This window comes from Jaculus jaculus, chromosome 6 (assembly GCF_020740685.1).
Source record: "Jaculus jaculus isolate mJacJac1 chromosome 6, mJacJac1.mat.Y.cur, whole genome shotgun sequence".
Taxonomy (NCBI): Eukaryota; Metazoa; Chordata; class Mammalia; order Rodentia; family Dipodidae; genus Jaculus; species Jaculus jaculus.
The window spans coordinates 60,795,411-60,821,030 of NC_059107.1; the positions used below are offsets into that span (position 1 = coordinate 60,795,411).

Sequence of the window (25,620 nt, forward strand, 5' to 3'; positions counted from 1 at the left end):
ATGTCTTACTTTCAGTGGTTCTGCAAGGTTCAAAAAATAATGACTTCCATTTTCTGTACCAAGTACTGTATCTAGAACATGCTAAATACTCAATAAAATACAAAAAAAGAGAGATAAAATGTGCTGATGTGGAGTTAGAGTTCTGGTTAGCATGATAACTATACATTATAATCATCCAAGACATCCCCATATTGCTCACCCAAAGGCTTCCTAAACTAACCCACAAAGAAAGCCACCTCCTCCTCAGAGCTCCTCAGATGCTGGGAACAGGGGGAGGGGGAGTCCTCAGCTGACTGCCAGATGTCTGGGTGTGAGAGGAAATGAGGCCAAAGGCCCAAGAGGTCAGAAGTGGGAAAGAGAGAGGACTTAAGAGGACTGGGAGACCCAAAAGCTGAGCCAAATCAAAGTCTTTCCCCAGACTCCCCTGCTCCCAACCCCCAGCCAACCAAACCACTTGCTACAGCCTCCAGGGTATGGGAGGGAACTTGGCAAGACCACAAAGCCCATTTCTAGCAGAAATGTCCATCTGCAGCTGGAGGGAGCTGAGCACCCATTCCCCTCCTCACAGGTCCAGCAAGAGGATTGCAGAGCCATCAAACATGGTGGCATCTGGACTCAGATCCAGGCCCTGACCCATGGTGGACAGGAAGGCTCTCCTTTCTGCTTACTCTCCTATCCTGAAAAGCTCTCTTCTCTCCCTTCAGATCCTAAAAGGACTGAGGTCACCACAAAGATGCAGCTTAGCTCTGGGATTAACTCCGGTTCTTAGCATGCCTCAGGAAGCCCTCTCGCTCCATCCCCAAATGCAAGTCTAACATCAACTTACTGCTCTAGCCTAGCAGGCTCACCTGATTTCAACTTCAAAGAGAAGGGGAGCTCCTGGAAGAGTAGGCAAGAAAAAAAAAAAAAAAAAAAAAACAGGCGGAGTGACAGAGAAGGTAGGAAGTCAAGGATCACAGGACATTTCTGCAGGGGTCAAAAGGAGAGGCAGAAGGCAAAGATCCTGGGCACAGTCCCAAAATAGCCCCAGACATCCTCAGTCAGTGGAGTGTTCCCATAGGGCAGAGCGTGGGAGCCCAAAAGCAGGGCAGCTTGGGGTTCTCAGTACTGGGCACTCACATCTGTCCTGGAAGCCAAGGGGGAGGAGGTAGTAGTATGTGCTATGGTATGTGCCTTGGGATACCACTAGTGGACATGAAGCATACTAGACAGTAAACTGACAACATGCATTCATCAATCTCAGCTTTGTGTCTGTGCACACCCACACATCAGGATATTCCTGGCAACACTCAGCACACATGGAAACAGGCACATTTCCTCTGGCTGCTCGATACCACTCACCCATGGGGATTACCCCTCCTCCACTCATCCTGTGGGAACACACACCCACCCTTTGTCTTGATCATAGAAGGGGCCCACACACCAGACACTTTTATAGCATGACTTCATGATGGAAGAGAGTTGCACAAAACTGTCTCATTCAGGGTATGTGGGAACACTACCCCAACTGGCTACTTGAGAAAATCCAATGTAGGAAGCAGAAGGCAGAACCAGAAATGGGAAAAAGGGAAGGGGGGCACTCAAGCCAAGTGCTGGCAGTGCCCAGGCTGAAAGGAAGTACAGTTCTCAGATAGGCAACTCAATACCACAAACAAGCAAGATACCAAGATATAAATTCAGAGCTGTAGGAATAAAACTCCGGAGGATAGGAATGGGGGAAGACTTCCTCTGGATTTTCAAGTAACCCTTGTCACATGCCCATTAAAAAGTAGAGGTGGGGATACTAGGCTGGAAGCCTTCAGCAGGTCTGCAGAACTGACTTTATGCCAGGCCAGCAGAACATGGGGAACTGAAGAGCACAGACAAACTGGAAGGGAAGCAGGTCTGCCAAGATCAGCCATCGCTGGGCTGGCAAGCAGGCAGGATGGGTGCTTTCAGGAGTAAGCAGACAAGAATGTAGGTACAAAGGGAGAGAGCTGACCCCCACCCCCAGCCCATCTGTCCCCATGTCCTTGTCCTGCTTTTCCTGGGCTGGAAGAGCCTCTGTCCCACAATCTTTATATTTCCAAGACCCACAGTCCTGAAACAGTACACTTAGTGACCACAACTACTCCAGTCAGCAGGGGCCAGGTGAGCGAGCAGAAATGGAACCTGGGATTCTTCCCTGAGAAGAGGCAGATGAAAGTCAGCATGAAATGAGGTGAGCTCACAGCTCTGTGCACGCATGCACGCACGCACGCACACACGCACTGCCAGTGTGTACTATCCTAGCCTGAGGACTCCCAGAGTCTATCCCAGGTGACCACGCACTACTCCTAGCCTCACCTAAGCATGCCAGCTTCCCAGGGGAACTGAGGTCACCTGACACTTCACGCCCCTAAAAGCTGTTTCAGAAGCAAAATCCATGCACACCCCTAGGGGTGCTTCCTTACCTAAATTTTCTTGGGCAGAGGCTAGGGGACCACCCAGCCTTCATAGATCCGCCTTACAAACTTATCCAGGAGCCCTACTCTGTATGCAAAAACAGAGCCCTTCCCTGCCAGTGTCACTACCCAGACAGTGAGGTGACAGGGAGCCATTTCCAGGCACTTCAGCAGAGCCTTCCCAGGAAGAGGAGGTGGATTTGCAGGGAGGAGAGACTAAGAGCATGTGTGGGACACTAACAACTCACCTACCTGCTACTTAAGTAGCCAGGTTCCCCAGCTTCCTTTCAGCTAGAGTTTTGCTGGGCCTGCCCTACCCACCTGTCTCCACACTCCCTTCCGGGATCTGCTCTTGAGAAGCCACCACACTGAGCTGCCTGCTTTCTCCACCTTGGGCAAAAGATACTGCTGAGTAATTCCAAATTCATCTTGGGCCCCAAGCCCTAAAAACTGACAAAACCCAAATAAACCTACTGATCCCATCCTTGCCAACCTAGGAGGACTAGCCATGGTCACCAAGTAATCAAAGATACCCCACCACACTCTTCCCTTCCTTTCCCTCAAATACACCTGCCTCCCACCCCCGCCCCACCTGGAGCAGCTCAAAGCTTCTGCTTGCCTAGCACCTGGGAATACAGCCTTGCCTGTCACCCAGACACCCAGCAATACAGAGTAACAGCAGACACCGGCTGGCTTCCCAGCCATGATGTTGCATCAGCCCCCACCCTACCCAAAATATCCTCACCCCCACCACCTCCTCTCCTCTCCAGCCATCTCCATGGTGACAGCAGAATGACTAATGACACCCTATCAGCTTCAGACTCAGGAGTGCAATCCTCCCTCCCCGCTTGCTGTCCGCCCCCCCCCCCCCCCGGGATTTCTGCAGATTGGATGCAAACCAACAGTGCTGGGGACATTCTCCAGAGATTTCCAGAGGTAGGGCTGGGGGAGTGGGTTGCACGTCTTAAAAAAAAAAAAAAAAAAAAAAACTTCGACAAACCAAACCCTAACTGCACCAAACCATCCAGCTGAGAAAGCAAAAAGAATCTAAACAAAACCCACACAGGCCTGAGAATTCATTGGCCGCCCACACTCGCGCCGCCCCTCCCCCTCAGCTGCTGCTATACACACAGTGGGAGATTAAGGGATCACCAAAGGAGACCCTTTATTTTTATCCAATCCACTCAAATACTTCACCCCCACCAAATGCGCGCGCTCCCGCGTACGTGTACGTACGTACACACACACACACACACACACACAGTACCTTGACAGTCGCCCCTTGTGTCCAAGGCCCTGTTCCTTCACCAGCCTTTATTTCCACCTGCAAAAGAAGCCATAAAGACTCATCAACCCGGCTGGTACCAGAAGGAAGCGAAGTCCTCCAGCGCGCCCAGCGGCTGCAGGAGCAGGCCTGGAGGGGAGAGGGCCTCGGGAAGAAAGACTAGCTAGCGGGGACCATCTTCCAGCCTCCAGCGGCCGCCCAGACCCGCCAGGCTGAGGGCCTTGCGGTGTTTGTTTGCATTTCTCCTCATTTGAGCCCTCTTAGATCCTGCAAGGCACCACTTCCCTGCCTGAGCCCTGCCTGCCTTCCCTCCCTCCGTCCCCGCTCTACCTCGGATGGCCTCCTCCCGAGCAGGCTTCGGCCGCCGCCGGGCCTCCCATTATCCCCCCGGAGGGAGCGCACCGAGGGAGGCACTGCAGAGGAGGCGGCGGCCAGCTGCCGGCTGCGCTCCCTCTCGCTCTCCCTCTCCCTCTCCCCACCTCCCTCCCCGAGCTGGTGTGCGAGGGGGCGGCGCGAGCAGCAGCCAATCCCGCGGCCCGCCTGCCCCCGCCGACGACCGACCTGCCCTGCCCGAGGCCAGGCGGGGGCCTCCGCCGAGGGTTCCGCCACCGCAGCTCCTAGGCAGGCCTGGGATTCCAGGGCTCCCCGACAAAGCAGGCGTCCCCGGTACCGCCAGTCAAAGGTGGCAGAGTGAGCGGGGTAGGGTAAAGACCGGGGTTCTCCCACCCCGCCTGCAGGACGTGAGAGAACAAGACCTAATACCCCGCCAGTCCTCCAAGAAGAAAAGGCCAGTAGAGCTTGAACCTTTACCCAGCTTTGCAGAGGAATGGAGTAACTTATCCAAGGTGACAAGGAACACAGAAGAGCTGAAATTCCAAGCCAGGTCTGTCTGTCCGGAAGACCACGCTGCAGCTCCGCTCCCCTGGTCACCCCCCTGGGAAAACAGACTACAGCCCACACTGCCGGTGGCTGGAGCCTTCCAGCGTCAGCTGGGCCTTCCCCAGGGCTTCAACACCCCCCCGCCCCCCCGCGCCCTAGGATCACTCGGACCTGGCGCCGGAACATACTCCCAGCCCGTTTCTCTACTCTTGGAGAGGCTCTAAGAGATGGGCTCCAAGAGGTGCACCCCAAGCCCCCAGGGCTTCCTATCTCCAGGAGAAGCAGGGCAGACAAGGTGGCCCAGACTCCAAAAGCTTCTATATTCTAGTTCCCACACTCCAGACTTCTGAAGGTTCAACAGCCAGAATATTAATAAGGGCTGGGGTCACAGGAATTTCCTGCCAATCCACAGTCCTGGATTCAGTTTCAGGCCATCCCTGGACACATCCTCCTCGACCCATACCCTTCCTGAAGCTGACCACCACAGAGTTTCTACATACGAGACTAGCACCCACATATCTGGATTTGATTCCTACTAGATCCACTATGCCCAGGTGGTGGGAACTTACCTCTCCTGGCCTCTCTTTGCTCATCTGTAAAACGGAACCAGCAGCTACTGCATAGAGCTGTGAGGACTGGAGAAGACAAGTGGCACACTGCCTGCCGTACTGTGGATGCTGCTGGCTACCAGCACTCTGCATTTCTGCCAAGGCTCAGGGTGCTGCTTCTCACTCTCACAGATGAATAAGCAGAGGCAGGAGAGAAGTGAGTCATGGCTGCAGGATGCGTGCACCCCTGCAGCAGTGACTCGCTCTATTACCCACTCCACCACAGAAGCCTAACTGCTCCCCTCTTTAGGACCCCCAGGGGTTACTCAGAACTGGATATGCTGCCTTGGGAGAGCCAGCAATGGTGAGGAGGCTCCAGGGCCCACACCTGCCTCCCCCTGGGGACAAAGGGCAGTCCTATATGGCCTCTCCCAGAGCAGGGAAGGGAGGGAGCAAGTAACAAGGCAGGGTGAGGCACATCCTAAGCCACGGCTCCAGGTATGTGTAGACACATGTGCCTCTTAACTCACACTACTGATCAGGTCAAGTGGAGTGAGTCCCTCCTTTGTCCTGGTTCCCAAAACTCATTCTACCCGCACAAAATTGTGTGTGCCCCCCCACACACACATAAAATGCTGTTGGGCAGGAAACACTAACACAGCTTGGACAGTATCAATGAATACTGTTGCTGCTACAGCTGCCACTGCTTATCAAGCCCCCGCTACACACCAGGCCCTCTGCCAACCACATTGTAGGATCTTCTCATGCCACTGACTCCATGAGCAGCCTTGTCTCTCACAGGACAGGGGAGTCTAAAGGATGTTAAGCTACTTGCCTGTCATCAACAGCTGGCAAGTGATGAACCAGAATTCAAACCTAGCTTTACTCATTCCAATTCTGTCTCCTCTCTCTGCCAAGGCCAAGGAGCTACAGAGATGACTGGGCTCTCCTGAAGTAACCACTCCTCATTAAGGCTACAGACCTGGGCTGTAGAGTTGGCTCAGCAGTTAAGGTGCTTGCTTACAAAGCTTGATGGTCCAAGTTCAGTTCCCCGGTACCCATGTAAAACCAGATGCACAAAGTGGCAAATGCATCTGGAGTTTGTCTGAAGTGGCAAGAGGCCCTGGTACATCCATATTTTCTCTCTCCTTGCAAACAAATATTTTTGTCAAAGACCACAGACCTGAGCCATGGTATGGCATTTATATGTATGGAGGTTATCAATAAAAAGATTTGTTAAATATTTTATTTTTTTATTTGCGAAAGAGAAAGATTATGGGTGTGCCAGGGTCTCCAGATGCTGCAAATGAACTCAAGATGCATGAGCTACCATGTGCATCTGACTTTATGTGGGTACTGGGGAATAGAACCTGGATCATTAGGCTTTGCAGGCAAACGCCTTAACCGCTAAGTCATCTCTCCAGCCCAACAAAAAGTTTAAAAAAAAAAAAAAGACAAGAGGGCTGGAGAGATGTCTTAGCGATTAGGGCATTTGCCTGCAAAGCCAAAGATTTCCCATTCAATTCTCCAAGACTCACGTGAGCCAGATGCACAAGGGGGCACATGCATCTGGAGTTCGTTTGCAATGGCTGGAGGTGCTGGCATGCCAATTCTCTGTCTCTGTCTCTCTCTCTCCCTCTCTCAAGTAAACAAATAAATAAAATATATTTTTTAAAAAAAAGACAAGAAAGCCGGGTGTGGTGGTACACACCTTTAATCCCAGCACTCAGGAGGCAGAGGTAGGAGGATCACTGTGAGTTCCAGGCCACCCTGAGACTCCATAGTGAATTCCAGGTCAGCTCAGAAAAAGAAAAAAAGAGAAAGACAACAGGGCTAGAGATATGGCTCAGTGGTTAAGGCACTTGCCTGCAAAGACTAATGACCCAGATTCTATTCCCCAGTACCCATGTAAAGCCAGATGCACACAGTGGCAAATGTAGCTGGAGTCCATTTGCAGAAGCTAGAGGCCCCTGGAGTACCCATTCTATCTCTCTCTTCTCTCTCTCTCTCTGTTTACAAATATATATGTATATGTATATGTATATGTATATGTATATGTATATGTATATATATATGTGTGTATATGTGTATATATATATATATATATTTTTTTTTAATCTTAGAGAGAAGAGAGAGAGATATTGGCACACTAGGGCTTCAGCCACTGCAATCGAACTCCAGACACTTGTGCCACCTAGTGGGCATGTGCTACCTTGCGCTTGCCTCACCTTTGTGCATCTGGCTAACGTGGGATCTGGAGAGTAGAACATGGGTAGTTAGGCTTTGCAGGCAAGCTCCTTAACCACTAAGCCATCTCTTCAGCCCTAAAAAATATATACATATTATGTATCCTCAGGGTGACCTTGAACTCACAGCAATCCTCCTATCTCTCCTAAAAATATTTTTTAAAGGCATCAGACTTGAGAATAGTAATGTTTTCACCCTTGGAAATTGGAGACTTCCCAATTCTGCTCCTCTGCCTTCCCTCCCATCCAGATCTCTCTCAGCAAGCAAGCATGGTATAAGGCTAAATCAAAACAGTGCCTCCCCTCTACTAGATCCTTAACCACCAAGCCTCCTTGAGCATCAGCAGCTCCTCTTGGGCTCCATGGAACAGACTGCTGATTCTAGAGCACCAATCACATCTAAGCAATTATTTATTTTCACAGCAATCCTCCCCACTTTCCTAGGCTTTGCACAGAGCTGGAATGTGCTGAGCAGAGTTCTACTGGAGGTAAGTGGCAGGGGGGATGGGCACCGAGATAGAAAAGCCCCTCTTTCCAGCCAGCATTCTCACTGAGATCCCTAAGGACTGGGGTTGAAGGGTCAGACCCACCACAGCTGAACTGCAGTCCCAGGCTTGTCCAGCCAGCAAGCATCTCTGCCACCTTACAGAGCCTCAAATCCCTACTAGACCCATCTCCCCATCTTCTTGTGCTAACTCAGCTCTATCCCAAGTCCAAGTCTCCATTCTGCCCTCCAGCCACCCTTAGCTACCCCAAGGCAGCCTACCTACTCCCACCCTGGCTTCCTTCTTCAGAGGCACCTGAAATGTCAGGGTTGGACAGTCACAGAGGCACACACCAGGGCCACTGAGGTAGGACACTTCACTCCCTGTCTCTTCCCATCTCTTTCTACATTTGGGTTTCAGTGACCAACCCAAAGGTACTTGGGACCCCTCTGTATAAGACAGAAGATCCTTCCTCCACCTTCCAGCTTGACTCTCAGTCCCCACTATGATCCCAGCAGAAGGAATGGGAACACAATCCCTAGGGAGAGGTGAGTGGATTCACTCCTTTCAAGACACAAGCTGAGGGCTGGAGAGATGGCTTAGCGGTTAGGCGCTTGCCTGTGAAGCCTAAGGACCCCGGTTCGAGGCTCGGTTCCCCAGGTCCCACGTTAGCCAGATGCACAAGGGGGCGCACGCGTCTGGAGTTCGTTTGCAGAGGCTGGAAGCCCTGGCACGCCCATTCTCTTTCTCTCCCTCTATCTGTCTTTCTCTCTGTGTCTGTCGCTCTCAAATAAATAAATAAAAATTAAAAAAAAAAAAAGACACAAGCTGAGAACTTCAAGAACATGGAACTCACAGGCCACACAGATAAGCAGGGAATGCAGGCACACCCAGACACACACTGGGGAGGGAGGAAGGAGGAGGGAAAACACTCAGTTACCAACTGCAGGTGAGGCCATGCAAATAGAGACTGGAGACAAAGTATCTTCCTCAAACCTCAAAACCAACCAACCACACAGGAATCACCTATGCCCATTCTGCAGATGAGAAACTAGGATAGAGAGTTCCAAGTCTCTTGCCCAATGTCACAGAGGTAAAAAGTTAACCAAGCAGGGCTCTTGCTATTCCCTCACTTTCAGGATCACTATGAGTAACTTTTTTTTGAGAGAGAGAGGAGGGGAAGAGAGTGAGATTGGGCATGTCAGGACCTTCAGCCACTGCAAATGAATTCCAGATACACATGCCACTTTGTGCATCTGGCTTACATGGGTCCTGGAGAATTGAACCTGGGTCCTTTGCCTTTTCAGGCAAGCATCTTAATTGCTAAACCATCTCAACAGCCCCACTATGAGTAACTCTATGATGTTCAAGCTCACCCACCTCTCCTGGAGCTGAGAGAGAACAGAGACAAACAGGCAGCCCCCTCTTCCCTCATCTGGGCTGCTTCCTAAACAAGATAACTCCCCATAATGTTCCCTTCAAAGCTCAGTTGAAGCCTGCTTCCTTTAGGAAGCCTTCTCTGCTTACCCCAGCTTGCTGCCAGCTTATGGCACTTCTAACATTTCCCATTGAACACTCAGGAGTTTGTCTTCCTGTATGTGTGCCCTGCCTCCCCATCCACAAGGGTTGGAGCTATGCCTCTCCAAAGATCCCAATACTAAAGGCACTTGGAATAAACAGTGAGAGAAGTGGTCGACCTCTTTCCCTTTCCATCACACAAAGGGTCCTGTCCAAGAAATCTAATACCCAACCCCCCACCTTCCGAGCGTAGGTTTGAAGTCCCTGGTGTCTATACATCAATTTCCACCCAAGTAATTGCAGACCATCACATACACACATCCCCTATATTAGAAACTCATTGTGGTTGTCATGGGAACTGCCTTTGCCTTCATTCACTGATCAGACCTCACAATTAGCTTTGGCAGCGGAAGTGTGTGTCAACTACAATGACAGGGAGGAGGAAGTCTAGGAGCAGCCACAACCTTAACAATGGGGAAAAAAAAGATGCTCCTCCTCAAAGATGCATCAGATTGAGACTGAACCAAGGCACCCATTGATCCCATCTGAGGGAAACCAAAGAGAGCCAGCCGACAACCCCAGCCTCTTACTTCCACTCCAACAAACATGTACACATCTGTACCTCTGATGGGTCACAGTGCCTACACCCCTTGAGTCCCACTAGGTGTTTGTGTGAAGGTCTATGAACTTCGACAGGGTGAAATTCAACATCCCTGAGGTACCAAATGTTTCAAGACCCAAGCAAGTAACAAGGGAGTATATGGTGTTATTACACAGAAGTCAGGGCAGGAACACTGAGTACTTCAGAAACCTGCTGCAGGCCCCTGAGGAACACCTCCAAAATTGATTAACACCGAGCATCTAACCTTCCACCTCAAAAATCCACACCTTCAGGTGTGTGCAGCAGTATGAGTGCAGCTTTCCACACCCCTCTTTCCACACCCGTGCTACCAGCCACAAACACTCCAGGAGCAGCAGGATTGGGGGAGGGAGAGGACACAGTCTTCACATGTCCCTACATTTAAACTTTTAAGGCCTCTTCTTTTCCTTTTGGGCTGGGCTGTAAAGGGCCCAAAGGTGACTGAAGCTAGACTCTGCCTCAAGGCATCCCTCCCTTACAGCCTTACCACAACATGCTGCAAGGAAATATTTCAGCTCTAACCTCATTAAGGACAAAGTTAACACTCCTGCCCTGCCACTGCTGGCTCGGACCAGCACTGCGCCTGGCCCATACCCAGTCTCAGGTAAGCTCTGCTGAATGAGGCTGTCTACAGGTCAAAGCAGATGTGGCTTTGCCTATGGAAACTATGGAAACTGAAGAAACACTTCTCCAGAAGAGGGACACTGCAGATCTTGAGACCTAGGGAATATTCCAGAAGGTGTACTTCTTAACCTCTTGATGCCATCTCTTCTCCTATCTCTTAACCCCTTCATTGCACCTCTCCTCCCTGTATAGAGAACAAAAGATTACCATCCCTCTCTCTTCGAGAGTTCTGAAATCATATCCAGCTTTTCTGGGGGAAGTGAGTTACCTAGAAAGGGCAGAACAATAAAAAAGTCAAAACCCATGTCCTCTCTACAAAAATGGCTCTGAAGTGGAACAGACTCCAGTCTAGAACTTGGTCACTTGTTTTTGGCTCTGCTTTCCCAACCCCCTTCCTGAGGCTTCTCTTTTCAATTTGGTGGGGTAGGGGACTATGGGGACACCCACAGTTTCACTACCGCTTCCAAATGACTGTCCAGTAAACCCTTCATTCCTCTTCTAGGACTCTGAAGTTGTTCTCCTACCTGCAATGAGAGTTCTCTTATTTGTCCGCTGATTCCCAGGAAGGGTGTGGAGAAGGTGGGATACAACAGTCGGAACTTGTATAAGTCAGAACAGCAACGCACCATCCAAAAGCGTCTGGGCTGCTGCTTGCAATGCATGCAGCAATCAAGCAACTCCCAGATCACCAGAAAGGTAGCCAGTGACCTCATCACACAACCCACTCCCAGCTCAATAATTAACACACCTTAGGCTATTTCTTATACAACTGACAGGAGACAAGGTCACCATGGAGTATATACAATCCATGGGTGACAGCAGCCTCAGCCCTGCCACAGACACACAAGGCATAGGCGACAAGCAACACTAAAGGATCCTCCCAGAGGCTCACAGGAAGGCAAAAAGGTCTCTTTCCTTAACACCTGCCCTTCTAAGAGCCCACTCTCATCTCACAAGGCTGCTATGAAGAAGAGATGAGGACTGGATTCTGAGACACCAACATGATGGTAAGGCCACTCAGTCACCATACCAACTTCTCCAGAAAGATGCAAGCCAAAACAGAGGGAGAACTCTGGGTAGGGTTCATGAGCAAGTATGTATGGGACTAGAGTCAATAAGAACAAGGTTTACAGAAGCCATGATAAGGACTGTGGGAGGATGCCTTTTCCCCAAGGAGCTGTGGAAAGAGCCTCTGAGTGGGAGCCACGCCTCACTCCTACTGCTATTCCAAAGTAAAACATGCCTTATAGAAGCAGTGAGCTTGAGGGCTGGGATGAAGCTCAGTCAATAAAGTGTTTGCTATGGAAACAATGAAGACATGAATGTTGTCCCTAGTACCCATGTCAAGTGTGGCTGGGAATGGTGGCACATGCCTTTAATCCCAGCACTCGGGACGCAGAGGTAGGAGGATCACTGTGAGTTCAAAGCCACCCTGAGACTACATAGTGAATTCCAGGTCAGCCTGGGCTAGAGGGAGACTCTACCTTGAAAAACAAAACAAAATGTTAAGTGTGGTGGCACACACTTGTGCTGGAGAGGTGGAGACGGGAAGATTCCTGGGCTTGCTGGATAGCCTGCTGAGACTGATTGGTGAGCACCAGACCATTGGGAGACTGTCTCAAAAAAGTCAGACAGCCCCTGAGAAACAACACTCAAGGTTGTCCTCTGCCTCTACATATGTGTGTGGATGCACAGCAACAGTGAGCTTTGTATTGGGATAGAACCCAGTAGAGCCATGCATGGTGGTACACACCCTTAATCCCAGCACTTGGGTGGCTGAGATAGGAGGATCACTATGACTCTAGGCCAGCCTGAGACTACAGAGTGAATTTTAGGTCAGCCTGGGCTAGAGTGAGACTTTATTTACCTGGGGGGTGGAAAGAAACCCAGTACAGCATTGTACCTTTTCAAATCTTAACATTTACCTAGGCTGGGGGGTTCACAATCTAAACTTAAACCAAAAAAGTCCTGAATGCAGCCAACCCAAAAGCTATTTTCCCAACATAAAAGAGGGCATGGTATGGACCACACAGGGATACCCTATGTCCAGATCATAGCAATACCCAATAGATTTTCCTGCAGAGGGGAAAAGGGGGCTGGAGAGATGACTTAGTGGTTAAGGCACTTGCCTGCAAAGCCAAAGGACCCTGGTTCAACACCCAGGACCCACATAAGCCAGATGCACAAGGGAGCATATGTGTCTGGAGTTCATTTGCATTGGCTAGAGGCCCTGGTGCGCCCATTCTCTCTCTCTCTCTCTCTCTCTCTCTCTCTCTCTCTGTCTCTGTCTCTGTCTCTGTCTCTCTCTCTGTCTCTCTACCTGCCTATTAATGTATGTCTCTCTCTCTCTCTCTGTCTCTCTACCTGCCTATTAATGTATGTCTCTCTCTCTCTTTCTCTCTCTCTCTCAAATAAATAAAAATAAAAATATCTTTTAAAAACTTTGTTTTTTCAAGGCCTAGTCTCACTCCAACATAGGATGACCTTGAACTCATTCACAGTGGTCCTCCTACCTCAGCCTCCCTCCCTAGTGCTGGTCTTAAAAAGGCATGAACTGAGCTAGAGATGGCTTAGTGGTTAAGGCACTTGCCTGCAAAGCCAAAGGACCCAGGTTCAATTCCTCAGAACCCACATAAACCAGATGCACAAGGTGGCGTATGTGTCTGGAGTTCATTTGCATTGGCTAAAGGCCCTGGTGCACCCATTCTCTCTCTCTCCTCTCTCTAATAAAACAAATTAAAAAATAAAAATTAGGGCTTGAGAGATGGCTTAGCCATTATGGAGCTTGCCTGCAAAGCCTAAGGACCCATGTTTAACTCTCCATATCCCAAGTAAGCCAGACATACAAAGGTGAGGCAAGTGCAAGGTCACACACGCCCACTAGGTGGTATAAGCGTCTGGAGTTTGAGTACAGTGGCTGAGGCTCTGGCATGCCAATTTTCTCTCTCTCTCTCTCTGTCTCTATGTCTCTCTCTCTTGCTCTCTCTAAAATAAAAATTTAAATAAAATAAAAATTAAGAGGCATGAACCACCACACCTGGCTAAAACCTTTAATTAATTAGTTAATTTTAGAACTTTTAAAAATAGGATCTCTATGTAGCTGAAGCTAGTCTGCAAGGCACTATATAGGCTAGGCCAGCTTCCAACTTGTGACTCTTTCCAACCTCTATTTCTCAAGTACAGGTGTGTTGCCACCATGCTGGGCTAAGAACATTCTTTATCTGTACTTGCCCAACATATAAGCCACCAGCTACATGTGGTTGAGTACTTTCAAGGTAGCTAGTGTGACAGTTAATGCATTTAATTTTAATTTGAACAGCCACCTGTGGGGACTATTAGCATTGGTAGATTACTCAGGTAGATTACTATTTATTATTACTATTTTAAATCTATGGAGGTCATGAATATTCCTGATATTGGCTCAAAAAAAATGTACTTTTGGGCTGGAGAGATGGCTTAGTGGTTAGCATTTGCCTGTGAAGCCTAAGGACCCAGTTTGAGGCCCGTTTCCCCAGGACCCACGTTAGCCAGATGCACAAGGGGGCACATGCATCTGGAATTTGTTTGCAGTGACTGGAGGCCCTGGTGCACCCATTCTATCTCTCTCTCTATCTGTCTCTTTCTCTCTCTGTCAGTCACTTTCAAATAAATAAAAATAAACAACAACAACAAAATCTTAATGTACTTTCTCCCTGGAGAAAACACATTCATGTACATTTATATAATATTTGGCTAAAACTTTCAGCAATCTCACAAACCTTGCTCCAAGCCATGTTCAGTCTTGCTCTAGGTAAAAGATTAAGTCTAAAAGCCGGGTGTGGTGGCGCACGCCTTTAATCCCAGCACTTGGGAGGCAGAGGTAGAAGGATCTCCGTGAGTTCAAGGCCACCCTGAGACTCCATAGTGAATTCCAGGTCAGTCTGAGCTAGAGTGAGACCCTACCTCAAAAAAGCAAAAAAAGAAAAAAAAAAAAAGATTAAGTCTAGAGCTGGAGGTATAGCTCAGTTATAAAGTACTCACTTGCCCAGCATGCATGGAGTCCCATGGGCTTAATCCTAAAAACAAAGAATTAAGGCTAGAACTTGAACAAAAAATGTTGTGGCCTACAACAGATATTTCTTCTGCAATGTAGATGTCTTAAGAAATATGACATTATAATTGATGTTATGCTTTACAAATACAACAGCCACAACAAGGGCCCCACCCTCCACCCTAGAGGATGCCCTCATAATATCCCAGTCCGCACCAAGTTTCCACTCAGACATGTGCAGTCACAGGACACAGGGCACCTCTGGGGCTAGGTCTTCAGTGTAGTAACTGTAAACATGACACATTCTTCAAACATGGCTTTAGTCTGCCTACTTATGACATTTACCTACCAACAAAAGTTCTGCAGACTCCCCCATATGAAGGAGCCAACTCCTTTCCCACACAACATTCCTTAGTTTCAGCTCTCTACCAGCCAAGGAGCCTGGGTTCCTTATTCGTGTGTTCCCTTTCTTTGACTGACAGAGCTTCCCATTTATCCTGATTAAGTGCCATTGAATCTGGCTGGTGATTACTGTTTAGGCCACTCTAATTTCCTCTGTCCCACCATACAGTTTAGTTACTGCATCCTCTCCTCTAGGACACACTCAAGGATCTGTCTACATCTTGTGAAACAGGCACACATCTTTTCTGCTCCATGACCTCCAGAGCCTCCCATGAGAGCCAAGATTCTACAGACATATACCTCCTCATCCTCAACCATCATCTACAACTTTTGTGGAACTGTATCAGGCTACAAGTGGCTTCTGAGTATTTTCCTGACTATTCTCAGAACACACCAAGTCCTTTTACTGATAACTTAGTTGACTAAAAGAAAAGACCCCAAAGAACAAGAATAAAGAAAATCTTTCTCTCTCTCTCCTTTTTTTTTCCGAGGTAGGGTCTCACTCTAGCCCAGGCTGACCTGGAATTCACTATGGAGTCTCAGGGTGGCCTCGAGCTCACGGCAATCCTCCTACTTCTGCCTCCCAGGTACTGAGATTAAAGGTGTGTACCACCATGCCTAGCTTTTTTCTCTTTTTTATTTATTTATTAGAGATAGAAAGAAAGAGTGCACCAGGCCCCCCCTTTTTTTTTTTTTGATTTTTCAAGGTAGAGTCATGCTCTAACTCAGGCTGACCGGGAACTCACTCAGGCTGGCCTCAAACTCTTAGTGATCCTCCTACCTCTGCCTCTCAAGTGCTAGGATTAAAGGCATGTGCCACCACACCTAGCTCTTGAGCACTTTTAATTTTTTCTTTTTTTAATTTAATTTTATACTTTTGGTTTTTTGATGTAGGGTCTCAATCAAGCCCAGGCTGACCTGGAATTTACTATGTAATCTCAGGCTGTCCTCGAAATCACAGTAATCTTCCTACCTCTACCACCCAAGTGATTGGAATAAAGGCATGTGCCACCAGCTCGAGCACATTCATGACTAGTAAGAAGGGGTAGGACATGAAGAATACCAGTTGTCAACCAGGGTAAGGAAACCCCACCCATTCCTTAACACTCTAGGCCAGGGAAGCAGAAGCCTCTTAAGATTTTCTTTATTCTTGGGCTGGAGAGATGGCTTAGTGGTTAAAGCACTTGCCTGTAAAGCCTAAGGACCCAGGTTTGATTCTCCAGGTCCCACATAAGCCAGATGCACAATGTGGCTCATGTGTCTGGAGTTCATTTGCAGTGGCTGAAGGCCCTGGCACACCCATTCTCTCCCTCTCCCTGCCACTATCTCTCTCAAATAAACAAATAAAATAAGCTGGGCATGGTAGTTCATGCCCTGCACTTAAGAGGCAGAGATAGGAGGATCACCATGAGTTCAAGGCCACCCTGAGACTACACAGTGAGTTCCAGGTCAGCCTGGGCTAGAGTGAGATTCTACCTCAAAAAAACAAAAAAAGCCGAGCGTGTTGGCGCACGCCTTTAATCCCAGCACTCGGGAGGCAGAGGTAGGAAGATCACCGTGAGTTCGAGGCCACCCTGAGACATAGTGAATTCCAGGTCAGCCTGAGCTAGAGTGAGACCCTACCTCGAAAAGCCAAAAAAAAAAAACCCAAAAAATTAATTAAATTTTAAAAATGTGTGTGTGTGTGTGTGTGTGAGAGAAAGAGAGAGAGAGAGAGAAATATCAAGAAGAGCTCCTCAAATTCTAATGGACATACAAATTACTGGGAATCTAGCTGAATTCAGATGTGGATTCAAATGGTGTGGGACAAGGCCAGGGAGTGTGCATTTCCAACATGCTCCAGGAGATGTTGGTGCTGCTGATCCACTAAGCAACAAGTGGACATGAGACTGTAGACCTTGCTGGTGTCCTTAGATTAGACTCAGGTGAGCAATCTGCAGCTGGCAGCCTGCCACCTCAAGCTCTCACCTGCATGAGGGTCTCCAGGCTAGCTTTATATTAAATTCACTCTGTGAACCACAATCTAATTGAGGTCATCCCAGATCACTGAAGTCAGAGACCCGACACTATTATTTAATTTTTCCCAGGTGATCCCATTGTGGAACCCTTGATCTACATAGCTGACAGAACAGGAGTGAGATCACTGCCCTCTGTGCAGGATAGCTTCGTGACAAACACCACATTTCAGATTTGTCCAGGAAGCTGCTGGACACCGTCATTTTTCTGCAGAAAGCCAGATCTTAGCTTGTCTAGGCTGCTTCATAAGGCACTCCACAGTTCACAACTAGCCTTTGTAAGCCTAACTTAAAAAAAAGTTATTGATAATTATCATTCATATACATAATATATATTTTAGTATTTTACTATTTATTTATTTAGAGAAAAAGAGAGGGGGAGAGATGGAGAGAGAGGAAGAGGTCCATTCTCTATGTATATCGCCTCCCTCTTTCAAATAAATTGTTTTTAGTATGTTTATTTATTTCTTTGCAACCAGAGAGAGAGAGATAGAGAGAGGAGATAGAGAAAAAATGGGCGTGTCAGGGCCTTCTAGGGACTGCAAACAAACTCCAGATGCATGTGCCCCCTTGTGCATCTGGCTTACATGGGTACTAAGGAATTGAACCTGGGCCCTTTGGCTTTGCAGGCAAGTGGCTTAACCACTAAGCCATCTCTCTATCCCTATTAAACGAACTCCAGACACATGCACCACCATGTGCATCTGGCTTTATATGGGTACCAGGGAATCTAACTCAGGTCCTTAGGCTTCACAGGCAAGCGCCTTAACCACCTCTCCAGCCCCTAAGCCACCTTTGTTAATAGTCTATTCTACAACTATCAAAATTAACATCAAGGGCCTTGGAAGAAAGCTTAGTAAAGCACTTGCCTCATAAGCATGAGGACTTGAGTTTGATCCTCAGTACCCACATTTAAAGCAAAACAAAAACAGGTATTAATGATGGTCTATACCCATAATCCCAGTGCCAGGGAGGTGACAACAGGGGATCCCAGCCACTCTGGCCTAACTGGTGAGCTCCAGGCAAATGAACCACCCTGTTTCAAAGCAGGTAAAGGGCATTTCTGAGAAAACACTCAAGACTATTCGCCACAACACACATACCCACAAATTTAACATCAAGCTAATACATTATAATTTCCACTGTCACTGAAATACTGGACTTTTGTCATCTCTGCTCTTTTGCCTTCTTTCACCCACAATAATTCTGTAAAGACTGATTCCATGACACAGGAAATGGTATTCACTAGGGAGCAAATGGCCCAGGCTCAAGCAGAGCAGTGACTCTCTCTTTTTCAGTGTAGACCTTCTAGCATGCCTAGACCCAATGGCTGCTTTCTCTGCCCATAGTTCCATTCCCTAAATTATAACCCTATCTTACTTCCTTCTCATTCTTATTGGGAATATACAGAAGACCTGTGGTCACGAGCATTCCCCACCAGGTCCAGGACACTCTAACCACCAGACTTCCTGACATGCGTGTAAAAGCTCAGACCCTCTTGAGCCTCTCAAACTATGAACTCCAGCAAGCACCAATTTACCATCTGCACCCTCCACACAGCAGCAGTACACCACAGAAAGCTCAGTTCTCCCCCAGTGACAACACCTTCCCCCTCACTATTTGCTGTCTGCACCTTTTTTTTTTTTTTTTTACCATTTCCTTTTTAAAAAGCAATCCTATCCCCTTTTACAGTATGGGTATGGTGTTAAAAACGTACTTACATTTGAAAGAGAGTGTCCTTCTCCTTGCCAGGCCTTTTCAGGCCCTTATAACACCAAAGTGGGGTTCCTTTTGCAACACTTCTACTTCCCCAGTCACTTCTCCTTTTGCTGCTGAGCACCCCTCTTCAAGGAGGAGCTACCAGCAAGCTGTTCAAGAACTGATCAGGTTTTAGACTTTGTTGAAAGAAAGACACACACAAAGGAGTTCCAAGGTATGTTGTCTCTTATCTGGCACAAAGTTATATTAGACCCACTTGGCTGATAGTTAGAAAGTCTTCTCATACCATGTATCATTAATTTCTTTCATTTCCACCAGTGCTATTCTCAGTCAGGCTTTCAACATGATGCATATATTTTTCCATATACACTTTTCCCCCATAAAGCACAATTCTCCTTCTCAATCAGGTCTTTACTTCCCTGAACATCTTTTCAGCAGTCCAGGACCATATGACTCCTTGCTCTCTACCCTATGCTTAGTCCCAGGGCTCTGATCCACAATTCTTCTTTGAAAAAGCCAAGGGCTGTCTTGAGATAAACATTTCATCAGTATTGCATGTTTACACCTTAAACTAATACACAGTTGTTTATACAGAAATTTTAATTCATTTTATACACTCTAGGAATGTTCTGTAATAGTGCACTGATTACCTACTATGTCAGACATTCTGCCTATTCTATATTACATTTCATCCTCACAACACCCGGAGAAGGATTACCCCTAAGAAAAACAATGCTGGAAAGATTTACTATGTTGCCCTCCTATGAGCCCTGTTGTGCCTCATACTCAACCAAACCAACTTTTCTAATCAGAAGCCCTTGCTATGCTACCAAGCTACCAACCAGATGAAGAATGCAAGTCAAACATCTGACATCAGCCTAGGCTCTGACTCCTTCCTAGAACTAGGAAAGTAAAACAAACTCCTTCGGTGCAATGGTGCATTACAGCTACTGCCAATTCATCCCAACCTCATGTTGGGACCCACAGAAGTGGCTACCAGCCCTGGGAAGCCAGTCTTAAAGTGCTGAACTATCTTTCTGAATAGATGGACTCCCAACCACTTTCCCCAAAGCTCACTGGGGAAAAAAATGGGGATATGGAAGGAAGATGGAAATCCCAAGATCACCTCTGCCCCCTAGCCCCCTCACTATAGGATGATACAAAGCAGCTGTCAGCAGTCAACTCAAAGGAAACCCCGGACAACTGGGAGAATGGAGCCAGGGTACAAGCAAAGTGTGCCAAGAGGGGAAACACCAAGGGGCAGATATGCAAGTAGATGGTCTGGTTTCTGAGGCTCCAGGGTGTTCAGCTCCACCAGAAATATCAGCCAAACAAACAAACAACAACAAAACTAACAAAAAGACATGCTCCTTTTGCTAAGCGCAGCTATGATCTAATGACTAAGGTCGCAGCGGTCCCTTGAGGCTGCTCAGCATTTTACTCAGGCAGTCTCTTAGGCATGTCTTGGCTTTTCCACATGTAAGTCTATTAAAAAAGAGGATCACCAAGACAATGGCTCCTGGGCTTCTTCATGGGCCAATTAAAAGAAAGATGTGAGCCAGGCATGATGGCACACGCCTGCCTTTAATCCCAGCACTCAGAAGGCAGAGGTAGGAGGATTGCCATGAGTTTGAGGCCACCCTGAGACTACATAGTGAATTCCAGGTCAGCCTGGGCTGGAGTGAGACCCTACCTTGAAAAAAAAAAAAAAAAAGATAATGGGGCTGGGGAGATGGCTCAGGGTTTAAAGGCACTTGCTTGCAAAAACCTGCAATTCTGGTTTGATTCCCCAGTACCCACATAAAGCCAGATGCACAAAGTGGCACATGCATCTGGAGTTTGTAGTGGCAGGAGGCCCTCATATGCTCCCCCACCACCCATTCTCACTCTTGGTCATAATATCAATGTTTTAAAATATATTGTGGAGCCTGACACTATTTACTGTTTTACACTTTAACAAGGAAAAAGTTAAGGGGGAAAAAAACCAAAATTTTTCTTCATCAAAGCACATCTTAAATATCAAGGAAAGTTAAGCATGGTGGTGCACACCTTTAATCCCAGTACTTGAGAGGCAAAGGTAGGAGGATCAATGTGAGTTGAAGGCCAGACTGGGCTACAGCAAGATCCTACCTCAAAAAAAAAAAAAAAAAAAAAAAAAACTTAATAAATAAGAAACTCACTCTCCTGTCCCCACACACTTTCTCTAAGAAATTAAGCCAACAATAATCCACAGATCTGCATGTGGACCTCAAGTCCTAGGATGTCACAGGCCATCCAGGCGCATTTTTGCATGACCCTGGGGGCCTAGAGAGTCATTTACAACAAGGTCTTCAAGGTGGTGCATACATTTCTCAGCAGGTTGTCTCTAAACTTCAGCCAACCCATATCCACAGTACCTTCATCACGACCACCCAGCAGCTTATACATGAGGATGACAGGCCCTGGCTGATCTACCAGCCTCTTTCACTCAGGTATGCACCACTGTTGCCAAAAGCAGCCTTTAATGCCATACACAAGGGCCACCAGTTACAAGACCATCTAGCTTACAAAGCTCAGCCCCCTCAAAGAATGGAGAGAGGTACAAGGAAGAAAGAAGGAAATGAATGCTAGAAGGAAAGAAATGAAGGAATCAGGCTCTACAAAGGACACTGGGTAGTTATCTAACACCAAAACACCAGCTCTTGTACCAAGAAACCTTGATTGATCTGACCCTATTTGAGACATGACCTGCAGGGCACTGGGCTAGCACTGTAACTGACCCTGACATCAGCAACATAGAAGGCTGGACACTATGCCCCAGCTGGGTTGGGGAGTTACAGGTGTGCTCCAGGTGCCTGCTTTAACCTGTCAGGGTAAAAAGGGCACCAAGTCTGTGGTCCTTGAGTCATGCCATATGGCATTTGTAGCAAGTGGACAACGGAGGGAGTGAAGGGACAAAAACAGCCACTTCTCTGCTCTCAGCACTTGAATCTTTCTTCCCTGCCACAGCCCCGCCAGCTTGCAGCACAGCCCTGCACTCAGCGGTCAGGGAAATCCCGAGTGTGCACCACCAGCCCAGCCCTGTCCAGCCACAGGTGCCATAGCGCACAGAGCACAGCCACTTAAGCCCAGCCGAGGGGATTCTGAAGGGCATCAAGTACAACTCTTCCATTTTCCCAAGTGGAAGATAGGTTCAAAGAGGCCAGCGTTTGCTGGGCCTTAGGCAGATAAGTGGCAGAGCGGGGGAGCCCGGCAGACAGCTCAGACCTCTGTCTCTGTCCAGCGCCAGTTCCGCTGCCTGGAGCCGCCTAAACCGCTGCACCGCTCAGCCTAAGCCACTCAATTCCCTTGTCTCTACTTCTGCCAACTCTCTGCTGTCACAGCTGCCACCAACCTTGTATAGGCTGTCTACAGCAGAATAGGAAGGGGGAAAAAAGGCCACTGTAGGGTCAATACCTCTGCACTTCTCCCTCCCCCTCCCCCTGGTGGCTTCCATCCCAAGTCCTCCTTCCTCCTCTACCCTGAATAAAGATCTCCAAAGTACATCATTCGTTCACGAATTAGTATCTTGTGCCTACTACCAGCCAAAGTACTATAGTGCCAAAAACTCATTGGCCTCAAAAAGTACTCAGTATTATCAGGGAATCCAAATCACGTGTTTCTCATTAAATTCCATTTCACTGGCTTGCCTGGTGAGAAAAACAATGGCACCCAAGAAAAGGCATAGGGAAAAAAATAACCCTACTCCATCAGGACAGCATAAAATTACCATAACTTCCAGAACTTTCCTTCCCTCCCACCATCCTCCACCCCCCACCTGGCATCATCATTGCCCACATCACCCATACAGTGATTCTGAAATACAATATCTAAGGCTCAAGCAGGACTAGAAACTGCTAGGACTTAAGATAGACATCACTGTCATGTACCAAATAAAACAATCCCAAATGATGGCACTGGCTCAGCACCCAGTAAGATCCAGCCGGTCTTATAAAATTGTCAGTTCTGTAAAGGAGCCCAATTGGCTTCAATGTCAGCTATGCTCCTACTCATGGGGCCCCTCAAAAGTGGACCAAGAGACTAGGAAAGGGGGGATGGACTTAACTGGGTGAATCTTTAACAAACCCTGCATGATGACATCGGGTCAAGCAAGGGATGAAGAACCTAATAGAGGCCAGCTTACCTCCTTAAGAAGCCCCACTTTTTTCTTCAGCACCTCACACTTGCGCAGTTTGCAGATCTGGTGTGTGCGGCGGTTGGTACAGCTGGTGCAAGCGCCACAGTTTTCCAGCCGCCGGCAGGGCTCACAAGACCCACACCGTTTCCGTTTCTTTCGCCCATCTCCACCCCCTCGAAGTTGGGTCTCACTCCCAACCATGGGAAGCCCAGGCCCCTGGAAGCCCCCTACCATCACCTGGCCCTGTGGGAAGTCATAAAGGCTTGGCAGGTCCGCTTGGACTGCCAGGGGCACCTGAAACTGGCTCATGATGCTGACAGAGGAGGGGTCATAGGTGCCCGGGCAGAATCACCTTCCAGTTTCCTGTTGCCTGCAAAGGCTATCAACGGGTCCTTCTCTCCTGAAACAAGAGTCTACAGGAGTGAAGGCAAGATTTCCTCTCTGAGATGGGTGGCTCTTCCTGAGCCCTCCTCACCTCCTCTGCAGCAATATGACAGGGATCCTTCTGGGGCCAATCTCCCACCCGCAAGGGCCCAGGATATGAGGGAAGACAGCAGCAGCGGCCCCCACGTTATGTATCATCTTGGCTGGGTGAGTTCCTCACCCTCACCCACCCGGGACCCGGGCATGAGGTGAGTTGGTGGGTGTGTTGTGTGGCAGAGCAGTTTAAAGAGTTTCCTCCAGGTACTTTTCCCCCTGGGGTCAGGATGATGGAGAAGGCAGCGCTGCCTGAAAGAGAGACACAGAAAGGGGAAGCGCATCACTTGGGGGTCAGGACAACTTTCATGTGCTACCTCTTCCTGCTTCTGGGAAGAGAGAAAATGGGGGAAGGGAGACAGGGTCTGACTCAAATGATCTCTTCCCCAGAACCTCAGGAAAGACGCACCAGGGAGCATCATGGGTTGAGGGGCCCTAGGCGACCCACTCAGGAAGGTGCTCAGGGTGGGGATTTCTGAGCAGTCTGCCCTCTGTCCTGCCCCCCACCCCATCCCACGCCCCACGGGCTCGTGAGAGTTTCACTAAAATCTGCACGGTCCCTCTCACGGGATAGCAGGGCCCCAGTCCAGGGAACAGAGCTTGCAAAATAAAAGTTTGCAGAGAGCCTCGCTGCAGGCGCCCCCGGCTCGGAAGCGGCCTGGAGGTGGGGCGCGCCCGCGGGGGAGTCCACGCCAGACGCCACGCCGCGCCCGTGGCCCGAGCCCGGCGGGCCGGAGCAGGACCGCCCGCACCACCGAAGGGCGCGGGGAGGAGGCGCGCCGGGGCGCGGGCCGGGCTGCGCGCGCGTCGCCGCTCCGGCTCCTTTGTTCTGGGGCCTCAGCCGCCCGGCTCCCGCGGCTCCGCAGCCCCCGCCCCGCTGCCGCCCCCGCCTGCCGCCGCCGCACGGGGCCCCGCAGTACCCACCCCCGGCCCGGAGCCACCCAGGAGCGCCCCCCCGTCGGCCCCGCGCCTCCCCTCCCCCGCGGGCCGGGCCCCCGGGCTGCCCCTCCCCCACCGCGGCGCCGGAAAGCCACCGACAGCACCGACCTGCCCGCCACCTCCGGGGCGGAGCGCACAAAGGGGCAAAGTTTCCCCGCCCGCACCGCCACCGCCGCCGCCGCCGCCGCCGCCGCCGCCGCCCGAGGCGTCCACCTCCCGGAGCGCCTGGCCCGGCCCGGCCCGGCCCGGCCGAGCTCGACGCACGGAGTCCCCCCGCCTGGGCCCAGGAGGGAGGAAGGAAGAGGCAGCGGCGGCCGCGGCGGCAGCGGCAGCAGCAACAGCGATGAAGGCGTCCGCGGGACTCCCCGCCCCCCGCGCGCCGCGGCACGTGCTCGCCCGGGGACTCCCCCGCCCGGGAGGGCGCGCACGTGCGGCCCCGCCGAGCCCCGCCGGCCCTGTCGCGGGGCCGGGGCCGCGCTGGAGGGGAGTTCCCCACGCGGCGGGGCGAGGAGCGGGCGGCCGGCCGCGAGCCGTGGGGGCAGGGCCCCCCGCCAGGCCTCCGCGGCTTTGCACCTGCAGCACTCCCTGGCATCGCGGGGCGCCCTCCCCGGCTCTCGGCGGTCCTCCACACCGGGTTGGCCGCCTCTGTCCTGCGGCGGGGGTGGCGGGGCGGGGTGGGGCCCGCGTTCATCTCAACCCTGAGCCGGCCTGGGTGTCCCCACTTCCTGCCACTCCCTACGGGGCTCCCAGCGCCCCCGGGAACCCTGAGCTCCGGGCCCCGCTGACCCTGTGTCCCTCCGACTGCCGCGCGCTCGGGCCGAGGCAGGACAATGGGGGACATCGCCGCGTTTGCATACCGAGTCAAGCCGGCCGGCAAGCATGGGGTGCCCGGCGGCAGAGACCGCGCTCTGGCTGCATGGCATTCTCGTAGGGGCACGGCCGAGGGAACTGCCCAGGCGGACCCCAGGGCCCTGTCATCCCGAGCCTCCCCTGTGCGGCGCTCTGCTATTAGGATTTGAAAACAAAGACTAATCCGATGCCCCCGCCCTGCCTCCCCAGGAGGGGCACCGGCGCGTCACGGAGGGTAACCCGGCGGACGGCGTTCAGGTGGGCCCTGACAGCTTTCGAGGGCCCTTGGCACGATCGAGCCCAAAACCTCGGCAGACACTTTGAAAAGTCACCTCAGGCTATGTTCCAGGCAGGGGGTAAAGGACGGGGACGAGACGCAAGAATA

General features: G+C 50.1%; 1 protein-coding gene across 6 annotated transcripts in view; it reads right to left on the reverse strand.

Annotated features, from left to right (window-relative positions):
- Positions 1-25,317, reverse strand: part of Tet3 (tet methylcytosine dioxygenase 3) — a 147,064-nt gene extending 121,747 nt beyond the window's left edge. The window contains exons 1-3 of one of the 6 annotated variants that reach the window (XM_045153220.1): positions 25,244-25,317; positions 22,977-23,699; positions 3,691-3,747 (exon numbers count right to left, since the gene is read on the reverse strand). In XM_045153220.1, the coding sequence (XP_045009155.1) occupies positions 3,691-3,747; positions 22,977-23,279 (360 nt within the window). In that variant the 5' untranslated portion in view covers positions 23,280-23,699; positions 25,244-25,317. Of the gene's footprint in view, positions 1-3,690; positions 3,748-4,038; positions 4,160-4,518; positions 4,555-22,976; positions 23,700-24,494; positions 24,556-25,243 lie in introns of those variants that run through there. The other 5 variants (XM_045153219.1, XM_045153222.1, XM_045153224.1 and 2 more) reach the window with 5 other exon arrangements.
- Positions 25,318-25,620: the final 303 nt, after the last annotated feature.